This window comes from Asterias amurensis, chromosome 4 (assembly GCF_032118995.1).
Source record: "Asterias amurensis chromosome 4, ASM3211899v1".
In the NCBI taxonomy this organism is placed as follows: domain Eukaryota; kingdom Metazoa; phylum Echinodermata; class Asteroidea; order Forcipulatida; family Asteriidae; genus Asterias; species Asterias amurensis.
This window is the reverse complement of record NC_092651.1, coordinates 202,709-221,823: the sequence shown is the minus strand read 5'-3', so window position 1 is coordinate 221,823 and position 19,115 is coordinate 202,709. Positions and strand designations below refer to the sequence as shown.

The following is a 19,115-nucleotide window of genomic DNA, read 5'->3' as shown; positions in this document are numbered from 1 at the left end:
ACTTTGAAAATCAATATATTGCCTGTTGCCATAGTAACATGCCAATTAGTGTTTAGGTCATTCTTTGCATATCTGGGGTCTTAAAGGTTCTGTGTAGTTTTTGTAGGTCCAACGACACAATGTCCACAGATCTACATTAAACTTACACGGTTTAAAGATAATGATGGTAGAAAGCTCCCCTTAAAATAGTTCTTGCTGAGAATTTGTAGTTTCTGAGAAATTAGAAGAAAATAAATCACAAACAAATTTTTTTCAGTTCTGCTTATTTCCAGCAAAATTCAAGAATATTGTAAATGCTTGCACTTTAGTGTTCACAACTATTTAATCAGAAAGACTCAATTTCACTAGTACATATTATTATATTTTGCGTCCCCAATATTCAGTGCCAAACCAATGAGTCCCAAATCCCATTGGTATTAAATTATTTGTAAACTGACTAAATAGATGCTTAAATGGTTGTTTAAAAGCTGATTGAAAATTGCTACATCAAAGAAATCTTCATATCCACTTAGAATGTTTTAACATTCTAAGTGAACATGAAGATTTGACATTGAATGATGAAGTTAAAATGTTTTATTACATTCCCATTTGTACAATACATGGTTCAAATTGATGTAGAATAGCAAGAGCCGTTCAAGCAAACTGAATGTTAACTATTTTGATTTGGGGTTTGAACAAAGACAAATTTAGGCCTACTCAGAGTGGGACTTGAACCAACGACCCCTGGAGTGCGTTTTGGCGACCCCAACCAAAAACTGTTTCTGACGTCACAACCAAAACGGTAACCGAGCTCACAACTCGGTTGACGTTCAGTCTGAACAGCAGAACCAACGACCAACAACCGAAACGGTTTTTGGTTGGGGTCGCCAAAACGCACTCCTGGATATATGTGCTGGCGCTCTACCAACTATAGCTGACTGGCTATGAGCTGACTGGCTACGAGCTGACTGGCTATGAGCTGACTGGCTATGAGCTGACTGGCTATGAGCTGACTGGCTATGAGCTGACTGGCTATGAGCTGACTGGATTGCATGGTTGGCTTGTGCGTATAGCGCTCACCTCTCACCAAGATGACTCCGGTTCCATTCCTGGCCAGGGCCATATGTGAGTTGAGTTGTGCGTTTGTTCTCTGCTGTGCATCGAGGGTTTTCCAGACCATTCGGTTTTCCTCCCTCGGGAAAATCAAACACTTTCAATCTTGGCTGTGCTCCGTGGTCATAATGGGTTGATGTGGCTGGCAGCCAAAGGCGCCCTTGCATGCCTGCTTCTCGAACACGTTGTAGCCGCGTCCTTCGCTATTCAGCTCTAACATGTAGCTGCGAGTAAGGATGATTAGCACCCCAAATTATTATCTAGCCCTGTGTTGTCAGTCTCTCTATGTTTGCTAGATAGCTCAGTTGGTATACAAAGCACTGCCATGTTAATCTGGAGGTCCATGGTTCGAGTCCCACTCTAGTGATAATGTTTGTTCAAAACCAAATCAATTAAAATTTATCTGGTCAGTTTCCCTTGTGGTTTATAATATTTGATTAATGAGTTTGTTATTTTTTTTTATTCAGATCAAAATGGCATTTTCTAAACCAGCACAAGTTTCAGCTCTAGAGAAAATCCGAAAGGATTATCTGGAGTGCAGTATTTGTCAAGAGGAGTACACGGAACCCAAACTACTAGACTGTCTTCACAGCTTCTGTAAACACTGCTTACTTGAATATCACACTACCAACTACAAAGATGCAAAGATGCTTATTTGTCCTTTGTGTCGAAAGGAGACACAACTTCCTGAGACGGGTGTTGAAGATTTCAAGAGTAACTTCATTTTAACTGGTCTTGCAGGTCAACTGGAGCAGGTCAGTTCACTTGAACACAGCAAGTTGGTCTGTAATTTATGTGAGGAAAAAAACAAGGCAACACATTTCTGTTATGACTGCCCCATGTTTATTTGTGCAAACTGCTACAAAATGCACAAGAAAATTCCCTCGCTGTTAAGCCATACAGTAGCTACTTTGAAAGATGTTAGAAATGGGAAAACTGCAATGAAAAAGACAAAACCCAAACGCCATCCAGAATGCCAAACTCATGAAGGTGAAGTGATGTGGTTCTACTGTACAACATGCGATGTGATGATTTGCCAAGCTTGTACTGTCATAGATCACCGTAATCCACAACATGAGTATATTGACTGCAACCAAGCCTCATCCACATACAAACAGTCATTGACTCAACTCTTTACTCCCCTTGAAGAAACCATGAAGAAGCTTGAACAATCTCAAGCAACTGCCTCAACAATGAAAGACAACCTAAACATTGCAGTTAAGAGAACCATGGCAGAGGTGAAGAACACAGCGGATGCGATCAGGGCTGAGGTAACAGCTCAAGAGAGTCGCATCATGGATGAAATAAAAACTATCCTTAAAGATCGGAACAAGAAATTGGAGGAATTTGAGCAAGCAGTGAGTGTAAACTTGCATCAAATACAGCATTCACTGCAGAGCGCCAAAGATATCAGCAAGAATTCATCAGTGCCTGACTTCCTTGCAAGCTATCCAACAATCAGTAAGGACTTGAAGGGACTCATAGATCAAAATCAACCCAAGATAGATTCGACCCTGGACGATCTGGGATTCACTCCAGGGGTTTGTGATATCTCCCTGGGTAATCTGAGTATGAAGGAGCCAAGGTGGGAGCTTTGTTTGAATGATGTAGGAATCGATGGGGCTTGGGATATTGATGCCTCCGTACCTGGGGATGAGATGGCAGTGGCTGACTGCGGTAATAGCAGAGTGGTGATCTACGACAGTAAGGGACACCAGAAGGAAACTATTGACATACCACAAAGTAAGTTTCCTAGTAATTGTTTAGTCAGAGATTTATTGTTGCAAATCTCAGATAACACTTTGCAAAAGGTACTCTTGATTGGTTATCAGGGTGAGAGTCAAAAAGTATTCAATGAAAATAAGGATTTAATCCACTCCATTACCACAATCAAATCTGAGGTATAGATAGATACTTTATTATCCCACACTGGGGAAATTAAAACTGGCCTTGATTCAAACAGTACCAAAACACTAAAAGTTTTGTAACAATCAATACCATAATCAAATCTGAGAACTATTTATCAAACATTGTTTGCTTTTCTCAACTCAAGTCAATCATTAAAATGTTCAAACATCACAGCATTGGTTGTGATCAATACAAGGTTTCCATGGTAGTCAAACTGTATGTCATGAAATTGAATGGTTCTTGCTATTTCACTGTACCTTGTAGACTAGGACAACATTCATCCGCTGCATGATCACTAAATCCACTCTGCTGCAGTCATTCTCAATAATTGACATTCCTCTAATCAACACCAACAAAAGCAGTTACCAAATTAACATTAAATAAATAAATTAATAAATAAATTAATTATTTTGGTGAAAACAGAAAAGAAGAGTTAAAAAGAATGAATTCAATCCTATTTGTTCTTGATTAATAGTAACCTTGCTAATATGAACAAAGTGTTGTTTATTGTTCTACTGTATGTCATTGTTACATGTCATTGTTACATGTATGATTGTGAATTGGAAGCAACATACAAAGAGCTTTTACAACCCAGGAAACATTCAATTAAAGATGATCTCTTTTTTATTTTTACAAAAATCAAATTATTGTAAGTTTTTTTTCAAATGAATATTCATTCATTATATTGGTTCTATTTGTTTGTCTGTTTTTCAGGCCCTCTTGCTGTTGCTGCATTCCAGAATCAGTTAGTGATTGTAGATCAGACCAACTCTGTCAAGATGTACAATAGGAATGGCAACAAGATGTTTGAATTCCACACAGTGCCTCATAGTGAAATGGGCAAGACATCAGTAGACCTCCGCAGTGTAGCAGTCATAAAGGATACAATCATGGTCGGGGATTTGAAGAGGTCAGTTATAACTAAACACAGATCCAGTGATGGTTCACTCATTGACACTGTTTCAGTTCAGACTGAACCTCACTTCTTGGCCATTGACAGCAAGGACAGAGTTGTAGTCAGTGGTGGGAACAGACAACAAGTAGACATTGTTGACATCACTGGTACTACACTATTCAGCATCAATCCAAAGATCAATAGTCAACCAGTTAGATACTGCAGAGGTGTATGCTGTTACAGCTCAGCTATCTACATTGCAGTGAGCAATGGGGCAGGCACTGGTCATATTCATCAGTATGACACTCGGGGTAGATTTCTCAGCTGTATTGCTCAGGGTCTGTACATTCCTAGTGGAATCTCATTGACATCAGATGGTCAGCAGCTTGCAGTGGCAGATTGGAATTCAGTGAAGATTTATAACAAGGTGTAATGATATCTAATAATGATGATACTGGTCAAATACTGTTTCATTGATTGAACTGACCACCAAATTATGTCAATCAAATTAAATCACAAAGTTATGCAAACTGAAAAGTTCAAATAATCACTTAGTTTTAATTCTCAATATGATGACATTGAGTTGATTAATTCCGTCTGTAATCGAGTACAGACTTGTCTATTTTAAGGAGTTTTGTGAAAACATTCCATCGTGCAGAAAATAGTATTTGCAAGAAATAGTAGCAGAAAATAGTATTTGCAAGAAATAGCAAGCATTACATTTATTACATTATGGGGTTGTTCATTAAGTAGCGCAACCTTTTCCTTTTGATAAGGGAAGCAATCTATGAAGTTTAACATTGCATGCAACGGGTTGATTATTACATTATGGGGTTGTTCATTAAGTAGTGCAATCTTTTCCTTTTGATAAGAGAAGCAATCTATGAAGTTTAACATTGCATGCAACGGGTTGATTATTAGGTGTTCGGCCACCAGCCAAACAACTATTGTTATTGTTCTGTTTTTTTTTTTGTTTTTTTTTCTGCGTGTTCTTCTCCTTGAACGTTCTCGCGCGATTTTCGCAAAAACTAAAGCTTGTATGAACCTGAAACTTACCATATATATTGATCTTAATGAGTAGACGAAACAGCAACATTTTTGGAATGATGACGTCATTGATGCTGTCATTACGTTCAAAAAAACGCTAAAAATTGGAGAGTTCATATCTTGAGAACTACGAATGCCACACACAAGATATTTGGTGCATATAAAAGGTCTTGTAATTAGCTACAAAAGTCGTGCACAACGTGACCTCATGTGACTTTTACTTCCGGTTGAAACCGGAAGTTCAAAATTTCAAAAGTTCATATCTCAAGAACTATATATCATATTCGCAAAATTTGAATATCAGTTTGAAGATCAGTTATCCTGCTCAAACTTTTGCACAAACATAATGCCAGTTGAATTTTGCCTTCTGGTCGTAAAAGCGCGCGTTTGTATTGACCTCCATTCATTACGCGTAGAAACCAGATAGTATCGCCATTCATGTATGTGAATGCTACTATTGTATTGTGGGTGTGTGGGTGTGTGTGCGTGTAGTTCATGTAGGCCTACATTGTATCCATGCTCTACGACAAAACAGCACTGCGTGGCTGTGGGCATTACGGGTTGTGTATACACATGCAGACTCCGTTGAAGGCGCGCGTAATTCAAATTCCACTACGCTGGGATTCGCCTCATCTTTCTTCGTGCGATTTTGAACAAAATGTTAAACTACTATGAACTTGTTGAACAAAACTAACGCTTGTATGAACTTGAAACTTACCATGAACATAAACCTTAGTGTGCAGACGAAACCAAAACTTTTTTTGGAATGATGACATCATCGATGACGTCATTACGTTAAATAAACGGTAAATAATTGAAAAATTCATATCTTGAGAACCACAAACGCTACGTACAAGATTCTTTCACTACATGAAACCTCTTGTAATGTTCTACAAATGTTGTACACAACGTGACCTCATTTGACCATTCACCCGAACACCCTGAGTTTGTACACAAACTCTCAATTTCTAGTTACATTATGGGGTTGTTCATTAAGTAGTGCAACCTTTTCCTTTTGATAAGGGAAGCAATCTATGAAGTTTAACATTGCATGCAACGGGTTGATTATTACATTATGGGGTTGTTCATTAAGTAGTGCAACCTTTTCATTTTGATAAGAGAAGCAATCTATGAAGTTTAACATTGCATGCAAAGGGTTGATTATTACATTATGGGGTTGTTCATTAAGTAGTGCAACCTTTTCATTTTGATAAGAGAAGCAATCTATGAAGTTTAACATTGCATGCAAAGGGTTGATTATTACATTATGGGGTTGTTCATTAAGTAGTGCAACCTTTTCATTTTGATAAGAGAAGCAATCTATGAAGTTTAACATTGCATGCAACGAGTTGCTTTGAAAATCATTACTCATCAAAATGTAGTAAAGCTAACTATTGTATATTTTGCCATAATTTGCTTTCTAAGTTAGATTCCCATTTATTATTAGAAAAGTTGTAAGCAATGTATGAAAATGCCTTAACATTCAAAAGAATGTAAAATGTATATTTTATTGTTATCATCACATTTCAATACACTGGACACCTTTGATAATTGTCAAATACCAGTCTTCTCACTTGGTGTATCTCAACATAAAACCTGTGGAAATTTGAGCTCGGTTGGTCGTCAATGTTGGGAGAGAATAATACATTAACAAGTAAAAACACCTGTGTCACACAAGTTGTGTGCTTTCAGATGCTTGAATTGGAGACCTCAATTGAGGTCTCAAATTCAATTCAAATATTTTAGTGAGAATATACTTCTTTCTCAAAAACTACGTTCGTTCAGAGGGAGTCTTTTCTGACAATGTTTTGTTCTATTAACAGCTCTCCAATTCTCATTACCAAGTAAGTTTTTAAGCCAACAGATATTTTGAGTAATTACAAACAGTGTCTAGTGCCTTTAAGGAACATGACAGAATTGGTAAGAAGAAAAAACCTGTCTCAGATTACAGATTCACGATCTAATGATGATGATGGCAGAAAACATCTCTTGAAACATTTCTGTCTGAAATGTCATATTTGTTGAGAAATAAATAATATTTATCTCGCGTTTGGAGTTTTTAATTCATTTTTGTTTCGCATCATTGTCTTGCAAAATATGTAATAATTTGTTCCTTATTTCTCGCGACCAAAATGGCTGATTGATCTCAAACTTCTACAGGTTTGTCTGTTGATGTATATGGTGGATTACATAAAGTGCTTAAACTGCCAGCAACTGTTTTGTTAGCAAAAAACAATTCTGTAATGTTCCTTTCAATCTGGGCCTGAACGTTCCTTTTTGTATTCTGGGAGGGATTCAGCAGCCGATTTCATGAAACGCTAGGATTAATCTTATTTCGAGTTAGGACAAGTTGTCCTAACTTAGGATGGGTTCAATGCGTTCTTACGTCTTTAGATACGGAACATAACTCATTCTGAGGGGTTAGATTAATCCTAATTTGAGTTATGACAAGTTGTCCTAACTTAGGATGGGTTCAATGCGTTCTTATGTCTTTGGATACGGAACATAACTCATTCTCAGGGGTTAGATTACTCCTAATTCGAGTTAGGACGAGTTGTCCTAACTTAGGATGGGTTCAATGCGTTCTTATGTCTTTGGATACGGAACATAACTCATTCTTAAGGGGTTAGATTAATCCTAACTCGAGTTAGGACAAGTTGTCCTAACTTAGGATGGGTTCAATGCATTCTTATGTCTTTAGATACGGAACATAACTCGTTTTGAGGGGTTAGATTAATCCTAATTCGAGTTAGGACGAGTTGTCCTAACTTAGGATGGGTTCAATGCATTCTTATGTCTTTAGATACGGAACATAACTCATTCTGAGGGGTTAGATTAATCTTAATTCGAGTTAGGACGAGTTGTCCTAACTTAGGATGGGTTCAATGCATTCTTATGTCTTTAGATACGGAACATAACTCGTTTTGAGGGGTTAGATTAATCCTAATTCGAGTTAGGACGAGTTGTCCTAACTTAGGATGGGTTCAATGCATTCTTATGTCTTTAGATACGGAACATAACTCATTCTGAGGGGTTAGATTAATCCTAATTCGAGTTAGGACGAGTTGTCCTAACTTAGGATGGGTTCAATGCGTTCTTATGTCTTTGGATACGGAACATAACTCGTTCTGAGGGGTTAAATTAATCCTAATTGGAGTTAGGACGAGTTGTCCTAACTTAGGATGGGTTTAATGCGTTCTTATGTCTTTAGATACGGAACATAACTCATTCTGAGGGGTTAGATTAATCCTAAGTTAGGACGAGTTGTCCTAACTTAGGATGGGTTCAATGCAATCTTATGTCTTTAGATACGGAACATAACTCATTCTGAGGGGTTAAATTAATCCTAATTGGAGTTAGGACGAGTTGTCCTAACTTAGGATGGGTTCAATGCGTTCTTATGTCTTTAGATACGGAACATAACTCATTCTGAGGGGTTAGATTAATCCTAATTCGAGTTAGGACGAGTTGTCCTAACTTAGGATGGGTTCAATGCGTTCTTATGTCTTTAGATACGGAACATAACTCATTCTGAGGGGTTAGATTAATCCTAATTCGAGTTAGGACGAGTTGTCCTAACTTAGGATGGGTTCAATGCGTTCTTATGTCTTTAGATACGGAACATAACTCGTTCTGAGGGGTTAGATTAATCCTAAGTTTGGAAGAGTTTGGTGAAATCGACGGCAGGAGACTCTTGCAACAGAAATCATTTTGTCCATTTAAGATCATTAATTGTTCTGTAAAGTAAATCATTTTAATAATTTGGGTTTTTACCCAAACTCTTTTTGTCTATTTCAATCCATTGTTTGCACAGAATGACTAGCTGTAAAGTAGTTGAATTGTAGTTTTTGGAGTTAGTTTGATCTGTAAATAACCAAGATTGATATTGCAGTTGATTATTGCTCATGTAGACTTGTTTGGATGAATGCTATATCTGTCTCTTATTATACTCCCAACTTTAGACATTGTCAATCAATCTAGATTGACATTGCAGTTGATTATTGCTCATGTAGACTTGTTTAGATGAATGCTATATCTGTCTCTTATTATACTCCCAACTTTAGACATTGTCAATAAATCTAGATTGATATTTCAGTTGATTATTGCTCATGTAGACTTGTTTGGATGAATGCTATATCTGTCTCTTATTATACTCCCAAATTTAGACATTGTCAATAAATCTAGATTGATATTGCAGTTGGTTATTGCTCATGTAGACTTGTTTAGATGAATGCTATATCTGTCTCTTATTATACTCCCAACTTTAGACATTGTCAATAAATCTAGATTGATATTGCAGTTGATTATTGCTCATGTAGACTTGTTTAGATGAATGCTTTATCTGTCTCTTATTATACTCCCAACTTTAGACATTGTCAATAAATCTAGATTGATATTGCAGTTGGTTATTGCTCATGTAGACTTGTTTAGATGAATGCTATATCTGTCTCTTATTATACTCCCAACTTTAGACATTGTCAATAAATCTGAAAATGATTCCTACTCTATTATTATTTCTGTCAAGTGAAGATTTATTCCACTATCTCTCTTCCTTTGTGCTTATTCAATTTTCTTGTCTTGTAAAAACTGCTCTGAGCTAAGAGGTATTTTCCAATGTACGAACGTACAAACCTGGCCTGCATGCATTGTGTATAAATCTTTCGGCATTTATAAAAACTGGAATGACTGGCACCCCTGAACAAAGAAACTGATAAAATAGGAAGACCGCCAATAGAGGGCTAGATAGCTCAGTTGGAAGAGCACCGCCACATTAATCTGGAGGTCGTTGGTTTAAATCCCACTGTATTCAATTTTTCTTTTTTCAACCCCAATTCAATTTGAAACAGGGTTACCTCTTTTACAGTCCATATGGATGTAGGCTTGGGTATCATCAGTCCGAAGCCTGTCCGATAGAGCAGAAAGCACTACCTCCCCAATTTTATGTAGCAAGTGTCACCGACTGGGACTCGAACCCACACTCTGCTGATCAAACACCAGAGCTTGAATCCGGTGCTCTTAACAGCTCGGCCATGACACGCCAATATGGACAGAACAATAGTCTTTTTGTGATGATTCTGAATCAATAAGTTGTTTATATTTTCAAGGTTCTAAACTTAATAACAAGAAACTCAATAATTGTGAACACCTTTATGACGATTCCTTGTGCATTATCTTGCAGCTCGATCTGGTTTATGGAACCAACAAGACCAGTCTTGGAAAGGACTCTGTGGATGACTTTGATTGTTGTTGCTTGATCCTACAGCCCTGCGCAAACCCAGTCATAAGGTATGTATAGACCCTATTCACACAACGCGCAACTCACATACACAGGCGTACCCCTGACGAAACTTGCTTAGCAGATGAGTTTACCTGTCCCCCTGACCAAACTTACTTAGCAGATCTGTCTCTCAACCAAAGCTTGCTTAGCAGACGAGTTTATCTGTCTCTTAACCATAGCTTGCTGAGCAGTCGAGTTTACTTGTCCCCCTGACCAAACTTGCTTAGTAGACTTGTTTCTCAACCAAAGCTTGCTGAGCAGATGAGTTTATCTGTCCCCCTGACCAAACTTGCTTAGCAGATCTGTTTCTCAACCAAAGCTTGCTTAGCAGATGAGTTTATCTGTCTCCCAACCAAAGCTTGCTAAGCAGATGAGTTTATCTGTCCAGCAATCAAAGCTTGCATAGCGTATGAGTTTATCTGTCTCCCAACCAAAACTTGCTGAGCAGTAGCAGATGAGTTTATCTGTCTCTCAACCAAAACTTGCTTAGCAGAAGAGTTTATCTGTCCCCCTGACCAAACTTGCTTAGCAGATCTGTCTCTCAACCAAAGCTTGCTTAGCAGATGAGTTTATCTGTCTCCCAACCAAAGCTTGCTAAGCAGATGGGTTTATCTGTCTGGCAATCAAAGCTTGCGTAGCAGATGAGTTTATCTGTCTCTCAACCAAAGCTGTCTGAGCAGATGAGTTTACTTGTCCCCCTGACCAAACTTGCTTGGCAGATCTGTTTCTCAACCACAACTTGCTTAGCAGATGAGTTTATCTGTCTCTCAACCAAAGCTTGCTTAGCAGATGAGTTTATCTGTCTCTCAACCAAAACTTGCTTAGCAGATGAGTTTATCTGTCTCTCAACCAAAGCTGTCTGAGCAGATGAGTTTATTCGCTCTCAACCAAAGCTTGCTTAGCAGATGAGTTTATCTGTCTCTCAACCAAAACTTGCGTAGCAGTAGCAGATGAGTTTATCTGTATCTCAATCAAAGCTTGCTTAGCAGATAAGTTTATCTGTCTCTCAACCAAAGCTTGCTAAGCAGATGAGTTTATCTGTATCTCAATCAAAGCTTGCTTAGCAGATAAGTTTATCTGTCTCTCAACCAAAGCTTGCTAAGCAGATGAGTTTATCTGTCTCTCAACCAAAGCTTGCTAAGCAGATGGGTTTATCTGTCTCTCAACCAAAGCTTTCTAAGCAGGTGAGTTTAACTGTCTCTCAACCAAAGCTTGCTAAACAGATAAGTTTATCTGTCTCTCAACCAAAGCTTGCTAAGCAGATGAGTTTATCTGTCTCTCAACCAAAGCTTGCTAAGCAGATGAGTTTATCTGTCTCTCAACCAAAGCTTGCTTAGCAGATGAGTTTATCTGTCTCTCAACCAAAACTTGCTTAGCAGATGAGTTTATCTGTCTCTCAACCAAAGCTGTCTGAGCAGATGAGTTTATTCGCTCTCAACCAAAGCTTGCTTAGCAGATGAGTTTATCTGTCTCTCAACCAAAACTTGCGTAGCAGTAGCAGATGAGTTTATCTGTATCTCAATCAAAGCTTGCTTAGCAGATAAGTTTATCTGTCTCTCAACCAAAGCTTGCTAAGCAGATGAGTTTATCTGTCTCTCAACCAAAGCTTGCTAAGCAGATGGGTTTATCTGTCTCTCAACCAAAGCTTTCTAAGCAGGTGAGTTTAACTGTCTCTCAACCAAAGCTTGCTAAACAGATGAGTTTACCTGTCTCTCAACCAAAGCTTGCTAGCAGATGAGTTTATCTGTGTTTCAACTAAAGCTTGCTAAGCAGATGAGTTTATCTGTCTCTCACCAAAAGCTTGCTAAGCAGATGAGTTTATCTGTCTCTCAACCAAAGCTTGCTTAGCAGATGGGTTTATCTGTCTCTCAACCAAAGCTTGCTGAGCAGATGAGTTTATCTGTCTCTCAATCAAAGCTTGCTCAGCAGATGAGTTTATCTGTCTCTCAATCAAAGCTTGCATAGCAGATGAGTTTATCTGTCTCTCAATCAAAGCTTGCTAAGCAGATGAGTTTATCTGTCTCTCATCCAAAGCTTGCTGAGCAGATGAGTTTATCTTTCTCTCACCAAAAGCTTGCTTAGCAGATGAGGTTATTTGTATCTCACCCAAAACTTGCTTAGTAGATGAGTTTACCTGTCCCCCTATCCAAGCTTGCTAAGCAGATGGGTTTATCTGTCTCTCAACCAAAGCTTTCTAAGCAGGTGAGTTTAACTGTCTCTCAACCAAAGCTTGCTAAACAGATGAGTTTACCTGTCTCTCAACCAAAGCTTGCTAGCAGATGAGTTTATCTGTGTTTCAACTAAAGCTTGCTAAGCAGATGAGTTTATCTGTCTCTCACCAAAAGCTTGCTAAGCAGATGAGTTTATCTGTCTCTCAACCAAAGCTTGCTTAGCAGATGGGTTTATCTGTCTCTCAACCAAAGCTTGCTGAGCAGATGAGTTTATCTGTCTCTCAATCAAAGCTTGCTCAGCAGATGAGTTTATCTGTCTCTCAATCAAAGCTTGCTAAGCAGATAAGTTTATCTGTCTCTCATCCAAAGCTTGCTGAGCAGATGAGTTTATCTTTCTCTCACCAAAAGCTTGCTTAGCAGATGAGGTTATTTGTATCTCACCCAAAACTTGCTTAGTAGATGAGTTTACCTGTCCCCCTATCCAAGATTGCTTAGCAGATAAGTTTATTTGTCTGTCAACTTAATCTTGCTTAGCATATGAGTTTAACTGCCCCCTACCCAAACTTGCTAAGCAGATAAGTTAATCTGTCTCCAAACGCAAGCTTGCTCAGGAGATGAGTTTATACGTCTGCCAACACAAGCTTGCTTAGTAGATGAGTTTACCTGTCCCCTACCCAAAGATTGCTTAGCAGATTGAGTTTACCTGTCCCCCCTATCCAAGTGGGACCTTGTTCAACCTATTAACATTACTAGCTACCAATGCAAGAAATTGCAATCCCCATCTGCCAATTCGTTTTGACAGATATGACTGGTCTTTGAAAATGTACCAATAGTGTCCAGTGTCTTTGAGAATGTTGAGATACACCAAGTGAGAAGACTGGTCTTTGACAATTGCCAATAATGTCCAGTGTCTTTAAGAAAGTTGAGATACACCAAGTGAGAAGACTGGTCTTTGACAATGTACCAATAGTGTCCAATGTCTTACGAAAGTTGAGATACACCAAATGAGAAGACTGGTCTTTGACAATTACCAATAGTGTCCAGTGTCTTTAAGAAAGTTGAGATACACCAAGTGAGAAAACTGGTCTTTGACAATTACCAATAGTGTCCAGTGTCTTTAAGAAAGTTGAGATACACCAAGTGAGAAGACTGGTCTTTGACAATGTACCAATAGTGTCCAGTGTCTTACGAAAGTTGAGATACACCAAGTGAGAAGACTGGTCTTTGACAATTACCAATAGTGTCCAGTGTCTTTAAGAAAGTTGAGATACACCAAGTGAGAAAACTGGTCTTTGACAATTACCAATAGTGTCCAGTGTCTTTAAGAAAGTTGAGATACACTAAGTGAGAAGACTGGTCTTTGACAATAACCAATAGTGTCCAGTGTCTTTAAGAAAGTTGAGATACACCAAGTGAGAAGACTGGTCTTTGACAATTACCAATAGTGTCCAGTGTCTTTAAGAAAGTTGAGATACACCAAGTGAGAAGACTGGTCTTTGACAATAACCAATAGTGTCCAGTGTCTTTAAGAAAGTTGAGATACACCAAGTGAGAAGACTGGTCTTTGACAATTACCAATAGCGTCCAGTGTCTTTAAGAATGTTGAGATACACCAAGTGAGAAGACTGGTCTTTGACAATAACCAATAGTGTCCAGTGTCTTTAAGAAAGTTGAGATACACCAAGTGAGAAGACTGGTCTTTGACAATTACCAATAGCGTCCAGTGTCTTTAAGAATGTTGAGATACACCAAGTGAGAAGACTGGTCTTTGACAATAACCAATAGCGTCCAGTGTCATTAAGAAAGTTGAGATACACCAAGTGAGAAGACTGATCTTTGACATCATACCAATAGTGTCCAGTGTCTTTAAGAATGTTGAGATATACCAAGTGAGAAGACTGGTCTCTGACAATGTAACAATAGTGTCCAGTGTCTTTAAGATGATTGCAACTGTAGTCTTTGACATCATACCAATAGTGTCCAGTGTCTTTAAGAATGTTGAGATACACCAAGTGAGAAGACTGGTCTCTGACAATTAACCAATAGTGTCCAGTGTCTTAAGAATGTTGAGATATACCAAGTGAGAAGACTGGTCTCTGACAATGTAACAATAGTGTCCAGTGTCTTTAAGATGATTGCAACTGTAGTCTTTGACATCATACCAATAGTGTCCAGTGTCTTTAAGAATGTTGAGATACACCAAGTGAGAAGACTGGTCTCTGACAATGTACCAATAGTGTCCAGTGTCTTTAAGAATGTTGAGATACTCCAAGTGAGAAGACTGGTCTTTGACAATAACCAATAGCGTCCAGTGTCTTTAAGAATGTTGAGATACACCAAGTGAGAAGACTGGTCTTTGACAATAACCAATAGCGTCCAGTGTCTTTAAGAAAGTTGAGATACACCAAGTGAGAAGACTGGTCTTTGACAATTACCAATAGTGTCCAGTGTCTTTAAGAATGTTGAGATACTCCAAGTGAGAAGACTGGTCTTTGACAATAACCAATAGCGTCCAGTGTCTTTAAGAATGTTGAGATACACCAAGTGAGAAGACTGGTCTTTGACAATAACCAATAGCGTCCAGTGTCTTTAAGAAAGTTGAGATACACCAAGTGAGAAGACTGGTCTTTGACAATAACCAATAGCGTCCAGTGTCTTTAAGAATGTTGAGATACACCAAGTGAGAAGACTGGTCTTTGACAATAACCAATAGCGTCCAGTGTCTTTAAGAATGTTGAGATACACCAAGTGAGAAGACTGGTCTTTGACAATAACCAATAGCGTCCAGTGTCTTTAAGAAAGTTGAGATACACCAAGTGAGAAGACTGGTCTTTGACAATAACCAATAGCGTCCAGTGTCTTTAAGAAAGTTGAGATACACCAAGTGAGAGACTGGTCTTTGAAAATGTACCAATAGTGTCCAGTGTCTTTAAGAATGTTGAGATGCACCAAGTGAGAAGACTGATCTTTAACATCATACCAATAGTGTCCAGTGTCTTTAAGAATGTTGAGATATACCAAGTGAGAAGACTGGTCTCTGACAATGTAACAATAGTGTCCAGTGTCTTTAAGATGATTGCAACTGTAGTCTTTGACATCATACCAATAGTGTCCAGTGTCTTTAAGAATGTTGAGATACACCAAGTGAGAAGACTGGTCTCTGACAATGTACCAATAGTGTCCAGTGTCTTTAAGAATGTTGAGATACACCAAGTGAGAAGACTGGTCTTTGACAATAACCAATAGTGTCCAGTGTCTTAAAGAAAGTTGAGATACACCAAGTGAGAAGACTGGTCTTTGACAATTGCCAATAATGTCCAGTGTCTTTAAGAAAGTTGAGATACACCAAGTGAGAAGACTGGTCTTTGACAATGTACCAATAGTGTCCAGTGTCTTAAGAAAGTTGAGATACACCAAGTGAGAAGACTGGTCTTTGACAATTACCAATAGTGTCCAGTGTCTTTAAGAAAGTTGAGATACACCAAGTGAGAAAACTGGTCTTTGACAGTTACCAATAGTGTCCAGTGTCTTAAGAAAGTTGAGATACACCAAGTGAGAAGACTGGTCTTTGACAATAACCAATAGTGTCCAGTGTCTTTAAGAAAGTTGAGATACACCAAGTGAGAAGACTGGTCTTTGACAATAACCAATAGCGTCCAGTGTCATTAAGAAAGTTGAGATACACCAAGTGAGAAGACTGGTCTTTGACAATTACCAATAGTGTCCAGTGTCTTTAAGAAAGTTGAGATACACCAAGTGAGAAGACTGGTCTTTGACAATAACCAATAGTGTCCAGTGTCTTTAAGAAAGTTGAGATACACCAAGTGAGAAGACTGGTCTTTGACAATAACCAATAGCGTCCAGTGTCATTAAGAAAGTTGAGATACACCAAGTGAGAAGACTGGTCTTTGACAATTACCAATAGTGTCCAGTGTCTTTAAGAATGTTGAGATGCACCAAGTGAGAAGACTGGTCTCTGACATTGTACCAATAGTGTCCAGTGTCTTTAAGATGATTGCAACTGTAGTCTTTGACATCATACCAATAGTGTCCAGTGTCTTTAAGAATGTTGAGATACACCAAGTGAGAAGACTGGTCTCTGACAATGTAACAATAGTGTCCAGTGTCTTTACGATGACTGCAACTGTTGTCTCTGACAAAATAGTGTCCAGTATCTTTAAGAATGATGAGATTATTATTATTTTTTTTATTCAATGGTTTATTAAAATTCTATTCAATTCGCTGCCAGCAGCAGAATTACATGAACAGTTACATAGTTAAAAATTTGGAGTAAAACATTACATTACTATTTAAAATTACCTAAATCTTACACAGAAAAACTGAGAGGGAGAAGTACTGTACACTCCTATAGGGAGGAGAACAGTAATTTAAAATTAATTAATTAAACATATGAGTAAAACATTACAATCAAAATTAAAATGGCATATAAACTATAACACTCTAAAACGGAGATTATTTAGAAAACAGTTCACTCTCAATGGGAGGGATTTAAAGTCAATCCAAAGGACCGCAGTCAGGGACCAATCCACTTCATGCACCAAAATAAAACAGTGGCACTGAAAAATTAAATGTTTACCCCTAAATCACAAATGGACCGGTCTCCAACAGCAATCCCCCAGACCAATCTTTTAATAAAAGCATGGCAAGAATATCAACACAAACATCAACCTCCAAAAGATTTCACGTAGGGAGTAACAAAAACAAATGCAAACAAAACAATAGGCCAATTTGAAATAAACAAAAAACAAAAAGCTGATTAAGACAATCATTTAAAATCAAACATGGCACGAAAACATAAATAGATACAAAATAAACTGGATATGCTGAGCAGGCAATGGGAAATATCAATAAAAATAACGGAACACAACTGAGAGAAAAAAAAAGGTTTAGTGACTATCATTCTACTTCTTAGTCATGTACATAAGAGGACTTGTTTGGCATCGCTTGGTCTTGCAGATGGGTAGAGAGAATTTATTCTGATTTCTAAGATTCCTATGGTGGACATCCTTTCTTTTTGGTGGGAGCCAACTACTAAACTTGTCTGATGAAACGAGCGATTGAAAGAAATCCTTACACAGCTGTTCTCTTCTTTCTGACCAAGTATTGAGATTACACTGGACAAGAGCATTTTCATAGCTCAAGTACTCTCTGCCCATCATTATCTTACAGGCTCTATGTTGGATTTTTTCTTTTTTTTAAATATTATTATTGGTTTATTAAAAATCAAACGTAGCAGCCAAAAGGCTGAATTGTGTTTAGGTTTACAATATAAAAATACATTCAAACATCAAAAACCAGCAAATATACAATACAAGATTATAAAAATAGAGTCGATGAGAATATAAAATTTAAAAACTGTAAGTATAAACATTACAAATATTTACACAATGAAAACAAGTTATCTACAGGCCAGAACAATTATTGGTGATTGAGCAGCTCAACTAGGGAAGGGATGCAACTGTTTTTGAAACGGTTAGTCCTACATTTAATTGTACAAAGTTTATTGGAATTTCTCAGGTTGTTGTTTCTAGGTGGGGGAAGCCATTGTTTATATCTGTCAGAAGTGAGGAGGGATTTACCAAAATTAACGAAGAGCTGCTCAAGTCTAACATCCATGGCAGGGAGGCCAAGCTGGGAATAAATTTAAGCAAAAGACTTGGTTTCACAGTAATCGTAGGACAAGATAATACAAAGAGCCTTGCACTGCAACTTTTCAAGGCATCCCAGTTGAGACTTGGTGAGGCTTGAATACCAGACTGGGCAAGCATATTCAATAGTTGGTCTAACATACATAGTATATACACTCAACAAATCATCAATAGAAGTGCAGCACCGTTTTAATTGGCGCAGAAGGTACAATTTATAGTTGAAGGCTTTGCACATTGAATTTATCTGGGTATCCCATTTAAGATTACTCTGTAGATGAACCCCAAGAATTTTCATACAGCTTGTGTTAGCGATGGCTGAATTACCAATATGGAAACTAGGTGGTACAGCTGGGGTGCGTTGGAAACAAATACTCAAAGCTTGACACTTGGGAGGATTGATTTTCATGTTGTTAGTGTCAGCCCACTGTTGGAGACAGTCTAATTCGTTTTGCAAACCAATAGCATTCTCAGAGTTTTTAAAAGACTGGCTAAGGGTCATGTCATCTACATACTTATAGTGAGTAACCTCTTGATGATCAGTGACAAAATCATTAAACATGACCAAAAAGGCGATCGGTCCAATTTTGGTACCTTGTGGGACACCGGCTTTGACGGTTTCCCAGTTTGAAAGTGTCCCATTATACCGCACTGCCTGTGAACGAGAAGATAAAAAACTACAAATCCATGGTAAAATAGAGATTCTCACACCTAAATGAATGAACTTTTCAATTAAAATGTGATGGTCAATACGATCAAAAGCTTTACTAAAATCAGTAGTAATCAAGGCAGCAGAATGCTTAGAAACATCAATGGCCTTTTGAATGTCATCCAAAAGTTTGACTAAATAATGGGTCTGACATAACCCTTAAAGATGGTATTGAGGTCAAATAATGACATTTTGAAATGTTTTAATGTCTTCATGAGATGGAGTCGGCCATTTGCTTTCTTAAGAATGTCTTTGACGTGAGTATCCCATTTCAAGTTCTTGGTCACTTGTAGTCCGAGAATCTTGACGGTTTCAACTTGTTGAAGTGGGACACCATTGATAGTGAGTG

General features: G+C 38.0%; 2 protein-coding genes across 2 annotated transcripts in view; both read left to right on the top strand.

Moving 5' to 3' along the window:
• The window catches only part of LOC139936472 (E3 ubiquitin-protein ligase TRIM33-like), a 97,159-nt gene extending 87,800 nt beyond the window's left edge, over positions 1-9,359 (top strand). The window contains exons 3-4 of the mRNA XM_071931283.1: positions 1,560-2,835; positions 3,715-9,359. Coding sequence (XP_071787384.1) covers positions 1,566-2,835; positions 3,715-4,328 — 1,884 coding nt within the window. The 5' untranslated portion in view covers positions 1,560-1,565 and the 3' untranslated portion in view covers positions 4,329-9,359. The remainder of the gene's footprint in view (positions 1-1,559; positions 2,836-3,714) is intronic.
• LOC139936476 (uncharacterized) overlaps positions 1-19,115 on the top strand; it is a 33,187-nt gene that overhangs the window by 1,575 nt on the left and 12,497 nt on the right. The window lies entirely within an intron of this gene.